Source organism: Clarias gariepinus, chromosome 24 (genome assembly GCF_024256425.1).
Source record: "Clarias gariepinus isolate MV-2021 ecotype Netherlands chromosome 24, CGAR_prim_01v2, whole genome shotgun sequence".
Lineage (NCBI taxonomy): Eukaryota > Metazoa > Chordata > Actinopteri > Siluriformes > Clariidae > Clarias > Clarias gariepinus.
Genome location: NC_071123.1, coordinates 12,197,257 through 12,210,769, shown reverse-complemented (window position 1 = coordinate 12,210,769; position 13,513 = coordinate 12,197,257). Strand labels below are relative to the sequence as shown.

General features: G+C 41.7%; 1 protein-coding gene across 7 annotated transcripts in view; it reads left to right on the top strand.

The window, feature by feature from the left end:
* The window catches only part of mcc (MCC regulator of WNT signaling pathway), a 355,742-nt gene that overhangs the window by 190,535 nt on the left and 151,694 nt on the right, over positions 1-13,513 (top strand). For 6 of the 7 annotated variants that reach the window (XM_053485491.1, XM_053485493.1, XM_053485497.1 and 3 more), the window contains one exon: positions 3,001-3,141. The exons of the other annotated variant lie outside the window; for it this stretch is intronic. In XM_053485491.1, the coding sequence (XP_053341466.1) occupies positions 3,001-3,141 (141 nt within the window). The remainder of the gene's footprint in view (positions 1-3,000; positions 3,142-13,513) is intronic. 7 annotated transcript variants of the gene reach the window in all.

Genomic DNA, 13,513 nt, shown 5'->3' with positions numbered 1-13,513 from the left:
CGTTTGACCTTATCAGAATTTTTATTCCATTATAATCCAGTTTATGTCAATTAATATTTCCATTATAATTACATTTCTTTATTTTTGACTCCTCCCTGCGCTTATCTGACTCCTCCCTGCGCTTATCTGACTCCTCCTACGTTTATTAATTTCCCATTATAAATCGTTTTCTTTAATATTTATTTTCTATTATCTTTTCACTTTTCGTATCTTTCTTATAAAAAATATAGGGTGGTGCTTGTTCTCAAGGCTTTTTCTCGTTTTTCTTTGGTTTGTTCTTCATTTCTCAAGAGACCAGCCATGGGTAAGCATCTCCTTTGCACTATTTTACTTATTTGCCTTATTTTACCTGTTTCAATGTTTCTCATGTATTTTGTTCTATTTTATAGCTAACCACGACTTCTCCATTGATGATTTTATCCCTTTGGATGATTCAGACAGCCAAGGCAGTCCAGATCGTGTTCCTTCTGAGGACTACAACCCGACTGAACCTGTTATGGAACAGGCCTCCGTGAGTCCTGTCCGAACTGATTCTGAGTTGTCTGGTTCTTTAATGCATTATCTACGTGACAAAGGATTTACCTATGTTAGGAAAGATGATTCCAAACCTGGTCCTTCTAAAAGACGGCGTTTGGATTTTGAGAGTCCTCACTGTTCTTTTCAGCCAGTAAGGCCAGAGTCTAGTACTCCGGCTCCATCTGTCAGAAAGCCTAGAGGGTATGTGAGTATTGGTACCCAAACTGATTTTAAAGTGTCTGTTAGTACACAGACCAACGAGACAGCTACTGTTGGTACTCAAACAGATTTTCCTCAAGCACCTGTTCCATTGTTAAATCGTGGCATTTCTGCTTTTATTCCTCTCACTGACCTTCCTATTGGTGTTGTTTTAGCTCAAAGAAGGTTTGATATGTAACTTTATTTCTGTTGATGCTTCACCCTGGCCCCTTATGATTTTGTATTATAAGTTGGGCTTTTATACTCTGTATTTTTATATTACTACCATGTAGATACACATTTTTATTCTGTATCTACTCTTATTAAACTGTATTATTCACAAGACTGGCTCTGTGTCTCTGATTTTTTCCTGCTCTTTGTTTGTTCGTACCGGCCTGTGCCCGTGGTGCCTTACACCTATGTTCTTAGGGAAATTCCTGCTCCTTTTAAGTTTGGTTTCGAGGACATAATTTATTACATAGGTTACTGTGCCCTTTACTAACTTCTCTCATTGTTCTGTTTTTTCTATGACCTGGTCTTTGCGGTTTTTCTATGTTTTCTCTTATTGCCTTGGTTTCTGTTTATCTGCATGGGCAGTTTTTAGGTATTTCCCAAGCTCCTGGTACCACTGTTTCTGACTTGCTCCTGTCCTGTCTTTCTGTTATACTGGTATACTTATAGGCCTTTTATATTTCTGCCTGCACAAATGTACATTAATTAAAACATGCTTACATGAATATAAGTTGATTGAAACATGCATACGTATTTGATTAAAATATGCTTACAATAATAAAAAGAACACCGCAAAATTTACCCCCCTCTACTTTTACTACTTGGTCTCTACTATAGCTCCAGTCCCAAAATGACTTTTATGCTAAAGTACTTTTCCATTGCAGAAAATTAAAACTTTTTTGTGATTCCTCATGCATGCTGTTTTAGACAAGACCTTTATAATTATTTTACTATCATTACTCAGCGAAGTTTGGCCCATAATCTATCTCACCAGTTTCACGCGGTGGCCGTAAGTACGGTTTATAATGATTCACCACGAGTTTTGGTGGTGTGATTTGGTTTCCATCTTTCCGCATAGTCAAACCGCATTGTTGAGATAGGTCTATAACAGCAGGAACAACGGCGGGGTGGGGTTGCTATTATCGGGGACAGTGCATGTAGGATGATTTTCACACACACACCACACTAACGGTTTGGGACTGACAGATGCTCACGGATTACATAAATTGTCTGAATAATGGATTACATTTTTTTTTTCAATAACCGAGTACTATGGTGGACTTCTATGAGTAATCTAATGCTTTAGATTACTCATTACATCAACATCTATTAACGTCTGCATTAAATTAACCAGGTATTTACTTCATCCAGTTTTCATACAAATAAATTAAGCGATATAACAATCATTTATAAGCATAACTCTGAAGCCAAACTATAACTTACCAAGTATTGAAGAGGCCCTACTCCTTAACTGGTAAACACTTAAGGATTTTTATACAGCTTTTTAAATAAGTGCTCGTGCTACCGTGCAAAAGTCACGGCCAAAGTGGGGAAAAATGTAAACATGGGTATGAGCGTTTAGCTTACTAGCGCCTGTAAATCTAGCCTCAGCTTGTGTTTCTCGTGGACTGTATCACGTTATATTCCAGTGACAGAAATAATCTGAAGATTAACTCTTAAAAATAAATAAATGCAAAATTTATCTAAATCATATGGTCAGATTCTAAAGGCATTTTTAGAGAGCACGAACACTCTTCTTATAAGTTTCTCAAGTTGTGCAGCTTTTGTAATAGCGACATTTATATTATCTTCAAAGCTTTCGTGTCTTTTCAAGGGAAAGAGGAGAGACATTGTAAGTTTGTGGTAAACAGATCATTAAGGTCTTTAAAGTCACAATTGACCGCTGCTGGTGATTTTCAAAATGGCCAATAAAAAACTAAACTGGGAAATAAACTGTAAACTAACACAAACAAATTTTATTTAAAAAAAAAGGCACCACCTACCCTCAATAAAGAGTCCATTAAACTGTCATCTTCATCTCCGTAGTGCAGTTTCATAGTGTCGGTTAGACGGTGGTGGGGCTGGTTGTTTAAAATTACATCATAAATAAACTTTAAATATGAGAAAAAATAGAAGATTAAAAAAATTATAGTTTAAATTACAAGTTATTTTTGTGATTAGTCGGCCAAAAATCTATTTCTCTCAAAGGGATTTAAGTAGCAAAGTCTTTGTTGTCCAGTGTAATGCATGTTTATTTGTTGTTTGTCTCTGCAGTCGAATTGAGCACCTGAAGTCCCAGAATGATCTATTAACCATCACATTGGAGGAATGTAAGAGCAATGCAGAGAGGATGAGCATACTGTTGGGCAAATATGAGTCCAGTGCTTCAGCTCTGCATCTCGCTTTGTATTATAGGTATGAATACACACAGTCATTTTGCCAAACAAAAAAGGTCAGATGTAGAGGATAATCAAATTAAAATTTTATTTGTCACATACACAGTCATACACAGTACGATATGCAGTGAAATGCTTAGACAACTGCTCGTGACCTAAAATAGAAGACTATGAATAGTAATAGGAAATAAATATGAAAATTAAAATATAGGGTAAATTAAACCAGGAAAGAATTAAATAAAATATTAAAACTAAAGGTAAAAAAAATAAATAACTGTACGACAAAAATACACAATATAGAAAATATTTGAAGAATGTATGAAGAAATATAAAACAATAAGAGCAGCTGAATGGGTAGGTAAATATTTATGTAATTTTTGTGTGAAATGGTGTTAGAATAAATGATGATGAAAGAATGGTAATGTCCGTTTGTGCAATCCACATATTTAAAGTGTCTAGTGCAGTGCAAAATATGCTTAAAAAGTGATTTATTTAAAGTGACTTGTGACAGAGAATGTCCAGTGTGTGTGTAAAAACCATATGTGTGGGTCAGTACTGTGTGGTGGTGTGACTGAGAGACCGTATCGCCTGTGAGAAGAAGCTCCTCCTCAGTCTCTCTGTGTTGGCCTTTAGGGAGCGTAATCGCTTTCCTGACCTCAACAGAGAGAACAGTCCATTGTTGGGATGGCTGAGGTCCTTCACAATCTTCCTGGCCTTGATCCAGCACCGCCTGCTGTAGATTGAGTGCAGGTCAGGGAGCTCGGTGCGGATGGTGTGCTCAGCTGATCGCACCACCCTCTGTAGAGCTCGTCTGTCCTGCATGGTGCTGTTCCCGAACCAGGTTGAGATGTTTCCCGTCAGGATGCTCTCTATGGTGCAGGACTAAAAGTTCCTGAGCACCTTGGAGGGCAGTCGGAAGTCTCTTAAGCGTCTGAGGTAGTAGAGACGCTGTCGGGCCTTTTTCACCACGGTGTTGATGTGACAGGACCATGACAGGTCCTGCGTGATGTGAGCACCGAGGTATTTAAGGCTGTCCACTCTCTCCACTGGGCTCTCGTTGATGACGGGGGTCTGGTAGTTCCTCTCCTGCTTAGTGCTGAAGTCCACGATCAACTCCTTTGTCTTACTGACGTTTAGAAGGAGGTTATTCCTCTGGCACCAGTTCTCCAGATTCCTAATCTCCTTCAGGTAGGCCGTCTCGTTGTTATCAGAGATCAGGCCCACCACGACGGTGTCATCAGCAAACTTAATGATGGTGGTGGAGCTGGAAGTGGCCACACAGTCATATGTGTACAAGAGTACAGCAGAGGGCTTAGAACACACCCCTGGGGGGCTCCAGTGCTGAAAGTGATGGAGGCTGAGACATGTCCGCCCATCCTTACTGCCTGTGGTCTGCCAGTTAGGAAGTTGGAGATCCACTGACACATAGATGACCTGAGTCCTAGGTGCTCCAGCTTGGAGGTGAGTGTGGAGGGAATTATGGTATTGAATGCAGAGCTGTAGTCGATGAAGAGCATTTTAACATAATTCCCCCTTCTAGTGTCCAAGTGAGTAAGTGATGTGTGGAGTAGATGAGAGATGACATCGTCTGTGGAACGATTTGGACGGTAAGTGAACTAGTAGTGGGCCCAGTGTGTCCGGTAGTGAAGAAATGATGAAGTCTCTGACCAGGCGTTTAAAGCACTTCATCACTACTGAGGTGAGGGCTACAGGGCAATAGTCATTGAGTGAAGCAGGTTGAGGTTTCTTCGGGACAGGAACAATGATGGACTCTTTAAAGCATCGCCTTAAAAGGCGATGCTTTTGGGGATCACAGACTGAGATAAAGAGATGTTGAATATCTCAGTGAACACAGGTGCTAGCTGGTCTGCGCAGGCTCTGAGGATACGACCTGAGATGCCGTCTGGTCCTGCTGCTTTTCTGGTGTTCACTCTTTTGCAGGCTCTCCTCACGTCATGCTCGGTGATGATGAACGCGCTTCCGGTGCTGGCAGTGTCTTCCTGTCTGTAGCCATTAGCGCCGCTAGCATTAGCATCGCTAGCGTCTTTAGCTGCAGCCTCGAAGCGAGCATAGAAAGTGTTCAGCTCATCTGCCAGAGTCCGTGTCCGTCATACCGGATGTTGGTGTTTTATTATCCGTAATTGTCCTTAGTCCCTTCCACAGGCTCCTAGAGTCACTCTGTTGGAGTTGTGACTCTAGTTTTCTCCCGTAGCACTGCTTCGCCTCTTTTACCGTCTTCCAAATGTGTATGACGCAGCATTGTATGGTTCCATGTCCCCCGACGCGAGTCCCGTGTTGTAGGCAGCGTTGCGAGATCTCAGAGCGTTGCGGATGGTTTTATCCACCCACGGCTTCTGGTTGGGAAACGTTTTAATAGTCTTTTTCTCCACAGTATCATTCGCTAGTTTCCCAATTAATCCCACAACCGCTTCCGTAAACATGCTGACGTCATCATTGGAGCTGTTTCGGAACATGTCCCAGTCAGCGTCATCGAGTGCGTCCTGTAACGCGGCCACCGATTAGTCCGTCCAGCGCGCAACCTCCCGCTGACCCGGAACTTCCTGTTTCCTGTAATCTTTGATAGAGGGAGGTTGGCATAGGTAACAGCTATGTTAAAACAGCTATGTTAAAACTAGTTAATGCTAGTTGTGCTTAAAATTTTAAGAGAAACGCACACCAATCATCTATTGGCTCAACATGTAGTCAAAGATTGTGTTGCCTCCAAGATCTTGTAAAAAGTCTCTGTTTCTGTCTGTTCTTTAAGTGTTGGTTTTGATCCAGTGACAACATACAAAAACCACAATGGTGTGTTGACTTGGTGTTTGTTTTCAGTGTAATCTTTATTTTCAATGCAATCTAGGTGGTTGTGAGCTTCAGAAGCCAACAAGGTCAAAATAATAAACAAACATTCCCTCCAACTAATCCCAAAGTGAAATGTCTAACCCACCCAAAAGAAAATAAACAAAATAAATCTCCCTCCCCTTACTCCCTAGCTATACAAAACCAACAGAAAATGGTGTATAAAGCAAATGTTGCAAATTACAGTGGGGCAAAAAAGTGTTTAGTCAGCCACCAATTGTGCAAGTTTTTCCAGTTAAAAAGATAAGGGAGGCCTGTAATTTCCATCTTAGGTATACCTCAACTATGAGAGACAAGATAAGAAAAAAAATTCAGAAAAGTTCACTAGTTCAATTTATGACCCCTTAGGCTTCCTCGCACCAGTCATACTGCCAGCAGGGAATTCTCGCGTAGCGCCCCTGAAACAAACCACTATCCCCCGAATGGAATTGACAACGGCAGTGGTTGCTGTGAACAACGACAAAATGTTGAAAGGTCAACTGGAAATAGAACTGCTAGACTCTGTGTTTTGGACTGACAGTACAACTGTCTTGAAATACATTGTTAATGAAAACTTCGCTTTAAAACCTTCGTCGCTAACAGAATTTCCATCACACGAGAGTCGCGACCAAGCTACAGCAGTGGAGTTATGTCAACACTTCAAAAAACCCAGCTGACGCCGCATCCAGGGGAGTTTCCTGTGAAAAATTCATGAAAAACAACAATTGGATCCATGGTTCCTCCTTTCTCAAGGAACCAGAGGTTAAATAGCCTGAGAACATTCATGATCTGTCAATGAACGAGGATGACACTGAGATTAAACATTCAGCTTTAGTGAATCTCGTAAAGATTACAGAGAGCACAGATGCCGTGAGTAAATTGATTAACTATCACTCTGACTGGTACAAGTTGAAAAGATGCGTTGCCTGGATTCTTTGCGTTAAGGACATGCTTAGACCAAGAACAAAAAGGATTAAGGAACAGGCAAATAACTCAATAGCAGAAAACCATAAGTCTCTAACAATTAAGGACTTAACAAGGGCAGAAAATGAAGTTAAGTTTGTCCAAAACCAAAAATTCAAAGACGCACACATTACAGCTTGAATCTTAAGAGACATTCACGAACAGGTCGGACATTATGGAAGGAATTATATGCTTTCAAAACTGCGGTAGAAACACTGGATTCCGACTGCAAATTCCCCTGTCCAGTTGTGTGACATGTAGAAAGATCAGAGCAAAGACTAGCGAACAAAAAATGTCAGAACTGCCACATGATAGAATAACACATAATCACCCACCGTTCACTAATGTAGGGGTAGACTATTTTGGACCCTTGGAGGTCAAACGAGGTAGAAGTAATGTTAAAAGCTATGGTGTATTGTTTACTTGTCTGACAACAAGAGCCGTGCACATTGAAGTTGCGCAGTCATTAGATACAGACTCCTGCTTAAATGCTATTCAACGCTTTATGTGCAGAAGAGGCCAGATGTCAGTCATGAGAAGTGATAATGGAACAAACTTTATAGGTGCTGAGATTAAATTGCGTAAAGCTATCCAACCAGTCAAAAATTGAAGGCATTCTCATGCAAAACGGGATACAATGGATATTTAATTCTCCTGCTGGGTCTCTTTTCGGTGGAATATGGGAAAGGCAGATAAGATCAGTCAAAAAAATCTTGAGGTTCGTACTAAAAGAACAAACATTAAACGATGAGAGCTTGCATACATTCCTGTGTGAGGTGGAAGCTATAATGAATGACCGTCCCCTTACCACTGCTACGGATGATCCTACAGACCTGAAGCCCCTGACACCTAACCACCTGCTGCTGATGAAAAAACAGCCAAACTTGCCTCCTGGACTTTTCAAAAAAGAGGACATTTTCGCACGTCGCAAGTGGAAGCAAATTAATACCTTGCCTACTTATTCTGGAAGTGATGGGTGCGTGAGTACTTGCCCTTGCTTCAGGAGCGCCAAAAATGGTCTCAAGTGGGAAAAAACCTCGCAATTGAAGACGTAGTTCTAATAATTAATGAGTCTTCTCCAAGAAATTCATGGGTCGTCGGACAGATCACAAAAGTGTTCCCTGGTAAAAAAGGACTTGTGAGACGTGTGCTGGTCAAAACTAAAACCAGTACACTGGAAAGACCCATCGATAAGCCCTGCCTCATATGTGAAATGGACTGGTAATTACCTTATAAAGTAGTTATGTTCCTTTCATTTGGTACGCAACGATATGAATACCTTACGTTAAACCGCAAACAAAATGTTTGAAGTGTTAAGAAAGTTAATTTAAATTTTGATTTAATAGTAAATTTTGTGGCCCTATTGTTAAAAAAAAAAAAAAAAAAGTGTGTAATTGTCAGTCTCCTTGCCTGTCAATTAGGGGCTGGAAATGTAAGAACCATATTTCATTCTTGTAGTTTGTTGTTGTGTTTATTTTATTTCAGTCTATTAGTTAAGCATTAAGCATTAAGTATCATTCTCGTAATTTGTATTGTGACATAATTTCATGAGTTGTTCTGTGACATCATCCCACAGTTGTGTAGCTGCATGTCTATCACGCACGTTAGTTGTTCAGGTGTTATTAAGACACGGTAGGATACAGAAAGGTGTGGAGAACACAAGCTATTGACCATGAGACTGTAAGCTCAAAGGTACAGTAAAATAAGTTGTTGTAACTGTAATCTATCTAAGCTGCTACAGTGGATTTATGCAAGAAACTGTAACAACCGTTGGACTTTGATGTTGAAAATAAAACAAGAGACAAAGAAATCAACGAACGTCTGGAGTCATGAGTGATACTGTAACATAAAAGACGTGTCAGAACTTGTAAATAACATGCACGTACAAAGGGTATGTAACAAAGTATTGAGATAAAATTTTGTTATTGACCAAATACTTATTTTCCACCATAATTTGCAAATAAATTCAATTCAAACAGTGGCTGACTAAATATTTTTTTGCTCCACTGTAACTACTAACTTCTATTTATATGTTATGCACAATTTCTGTATACAAATACAATTTACATTTACATTTAGGCATTTGGCAGACGCTCTTATCCAGAGCGACTTACAAAAAGTGCTTTAATGTTTACATAATTGGATACATACTTACACTGGGTTAACTAGGTTAATAATAAGTGCCATTAGTCCAACACAACTAAGAAGAGAGTTTTTTTTGTTTTGTTTTTTTTGGGGGGGAGGTTAGTCCAAGTACTGAAGAAACAGATGAGTCTTGAGTCGTCGTTTAAAGATAGTCAAAGTCTCTGATGTACGGACATCTAGAGGAAGTTCATTCCACCACCTAGGTGCCAGAACAGATAAGAGCCTGGATGAATGCCGCCCTCGATCCCTGAGAGATGGTGGGATGAGGCGAGCAGTGCTAGAGGATCGGAGGGAACGTGGTGCAGTGCGTGGTGTAATTAGCGCAGAGAGGTAAGTGGGTGCTGGGCAATTTTTAGCTTTGTAGGCAAGCATCAGTGTTTTGAATTTGATGCGGGCAGCTACAGGAAGCCAGTGCAGGGAGCGAAGGAGTGGGGTGGTGTGGGAGAATTTGGGGAGGTTAAAAACAAGACGTGCTGCTGCATTTTGGATCAGTTGCAGAGGACGAATCGTGGACAGAGGCAGGCCTGCCAGGAGTGAGTTGCAGTAGTCCAGTCTTAAAATAACAAGGGACTGAACAAGCACCTGAGTAGCCTGTGAAGAAAGAAATGGGCGAATTCTTCTGATATTGTAAAGAAGAAATCGACAAGAGCGAGTAAGGTTAGCGATGTGTGGGGAAAATGACAAATGATTGTCCACTGTTACCCCAAGATTGCGGGTGGTGGCTGAAGGAGTGATTTGGGAGTGTCAGAGGGAGGAAAGGAGAGAACAAGTTGGGTGTCGTCTGCATAACAGTGGTATGAGAATCCATGCGATGATATGACCCTACCAAGAGACCGGGTATAGAGGGAGAACAGAAGAGGACCAAGTACTGAGCCCTGCGGGACACCAGTAGAGAGTCTACGTGGGGCAGATGTAGATCCCCTCCATGTTACTCATATGACCTATCTTTTAGGTAAGAAGCAAACCATTGCCACGCTGTTCCACAAATTCCAAGGCTTGTAAGAATAGATAATAGAATCTTGTGGTTCACCGTGTCAAGCTGACAGGTCCAGGAGGATGAGGACAGATGACAGTTTAGCAGATCTAGCAGCATGGAGCTTCTCAGTGACTGACAGAAGGGCAGTCTCTGTGGAATGTGCCACTTTGAATCCAGATTGGTTTGGGTCATTAAGGTTGTTCTGTGAGAGATAAAGAGACATTTGATTATAAACGGCTCTTTCAAGAATTTTGGAAATAAAAGAGAGCAGTGATACCGGGCGATAGTTGTTAACTTCTGATGGGTCCAGGCAGGGTTTCTTGAGGATGGGAATAACCCTCGCCTTCTTAAAAGTGGCAGGAACATGACCAGATGATATGGATTGGTTGATGATGGCTGTGGTGAAGGGAAGGAGGTCCCGTGAGATGGCCTGGAGCATTGTGGAAGGGATTGGGTCTAATGAACAGGTGGTGGGGTTAGATGACGAGATGATCTGTTGAATCTCATCAGATGACAGGTTGGAAAATTCTGCTAAAGGAGGGAAGGAAAGGTCCTGAGGTTCTGCCGTAGGAGCTTGGTTGAGAGCGAAGGACTGGCGGATTGCTGCAATCTTCCCATCGTAGAATGTGGCAAAATCGTCAGCAGTCAGAGAGGAAGGGGCAGGAGGAGTCGGTGGGTTGAGTAGTGAGGAGAAGATGTTGTGGAGTTTGCCAGGATCATGTGCAGAGGTATCCAACTTTTTTCTGAAGAAGGTAGTTTTGGCAGAAGTCACATCACATGAGAATTTGGAAAGAAGAGTCTGGTAAGAGATGAGATCTGCATCAAGTTGCGATTTCTTCCATCTTCTCTCCGCAGTTCTTAATTCTCTCCTGTTGTTGCGCAGTACATCAGATAGCCAAGGAGCAGGACAAGACGTCTTCCTTGGTTTAGATGACAGCGGGCAAAGGAGATCTATGGATGAGGAGAGAGAGGAGAGGAAAGTTTCAGTCGCAGTCTCTAGTGGTAAAGAGGAGAAGGAGTCTGGGTCTGGCAGGAATGATAGGGTGTATGAAGACACAGAGGAAGGCAAGACAGAGTGAAGGTTTTTGCGGGTAAAAGAGACATTTTGGTGGTTAGGTTTACATAGAATGGGAAGGGTTATGGTGAAGGATACCAGGTAATGATCAGATTTATGAAGAGGAATAGTAGTGATATCTGTGACTGGGGAAGGGCGGCAGAAAACAAGGTCGAGAGAATTTCCTGCCTTGTGTGTAGGAGGGCAGCTGTTTAGAGTTAAAGAGAAGGAGTTAAGGAGAGGGAAAAGGAAAGAGGATTGGAGTTTATCAGATGGAAGGTTGAAATCTCCTAGAACAGTGAGAGGAGTGTTAGCAGAAGGAAAAAGACTAAGAAGTATGTCCATTTCATCTAGAAAGTTTCCTAGAGAGCCAGGAGGACGGTAAATAACTAAGATGTGGAGGTTAATTGGAGAGGTTATCTTAACTGCATAAAATTCAAATGATGAAAAACTGAGATGAGACAGGGTGATAGGCGAGAAGGACCATCTCTTGGACAACAGGAGACCCGTACCACCACCTCTGCCAGTTTCTCGTGGAGTGTGAGAGAATACATAGGCAGAGGATAGGGCAGCCGGTGTAGCTGAGTTCTGAGGAGATATCCAGGTCTCAGTTAGTGCTAGAAAGTCAAAAGAGTAATGGGTAGCTAGGGCTGAGATAAAGTCTGCTTTCTTTACAGCAGATTGGCAGGTCCAGAGCCCACCTACCACCAGTGCAGGACAATGAGACAGTACTGGAGGGTAGATGAGGTTTCTGGGAGATCTGCCTCTGCTGTGTGAGTAAAAGCATCTTGGTCTGTGAGAACTGACAGAGATAGGTTGAAGACATGCTAGACTGAGGTAACTGTCTATAAAAACTTGTAACTTCTTGGTAAACAAGAGTTTGAGTCAATTTTCCGTGCACTACCTTTGTTGCAGGATATTCTTATTAACCGAGACACCTTCAATATATGTAGCTTAGCCCTGCCCACAATTCACACCTTAAGGAAGCCTGAAACTCCTCTTGATTAATTACCTGAGAACAAATTGCTTTAGACCTACTTCAATCACACTGCAATCAACACTACCAAACAGCAAAAACTAGGTACAGTATACAGTATGAACTAATTGTGTTTTCAAAAACAGTATAAAAGTTAAAAACCTACCTTACCAGTGGAGAAGAATCCAATTTAGAAAACTAAAGCACACTAAAGTTTGAGCTAGATTTAAGCAAGTTTAAGCAATTTAAGCAAGTTTAAAAGCAAAAGGCAAAACAGAACAAAGAATATATACATCCACAGAATATCTAAGATAGCAGGACAAATTCAAAGGGGAAATCATGAACGTAATAGCAAGTACATGGTCATCCAAGGTATATTTAAAAAAAAACAATCAACAATGAACACAACAAAGCAAAGGCACAGGTCTCCAGCAATACAGGAAATTACACACATCCCAACCACTGGCAGAGGCACAATCTTGGCACACAATACTGATAAAAAGGAAGGAGAAGAAGCTTGATGACCTCTGGGCCAGGGTAAAGTTCCAGAGAGATAAGGACACTAAAATCAGTCAGAAGGAGGCAGCGTGTGCTTAATGGTGAACAACAGCTGGTGCAACAGCATGCCCGTTGTTCCTCTCACATGCTCCTACACACCCAACCTGGATCTATTGACCATCAAAGGTTGTCCTTTTTACCTTCCTTTGGAGTTTACATTGGTTATAATCATTTCCATTTATATTCCACTAAAAGCAGATACGTACACTGCCGTATGCAGCTACATGAGGCTCTCACACAGCACCAAAACACAACACCGGGATGCTGGCGAAAATCTGACCACGCCACCATCTTCCTGATGCCTAAATATAAACAAAGGCTTAAGGAGAATGTTCCGGTTGAGAGGGAAGTTGCGCGCTGGGTGGACCAATCGGTGGCCACTCTACAGGATGCACTCGATGACGCAGACTGGGACATGTTCCTGCGCAGCTCTGACGACATCAACGTGTTTACGGAAGCGGTTGTGGGATTCATTTGAAAACTAACGGATAATACTGTGCAAATATCAACCATTAGAACGTTTCCCAATCAGGAGCCATGGGTGGATAAGACCATCCATGACGCTCTGAGAGTTTGCACCGCTGACTTTAATGCGAGACTTGTATCGGGTGACATGAACTTGTACAGGGCTGCATCAAGGAGGTGGTGAAGGAGTCGAAGCAGCACAACAGGAGGAAACTAGAGTCACAGCTCTAACAGAGAGAAGCACCAACGTCCGGTATGATGACGCAGACATGTCTCTGGCAGAAAAACTGAACACCTACTACACTCACTTTGAGGCTGCAGCCAGAAATGCAAATAGTGCAAGCAAAGCCAAATTTGCTAACACTGCTAATGGCGGCAGACAGGAAACACCAGAAATGTGTTCATTATCTCCGAGC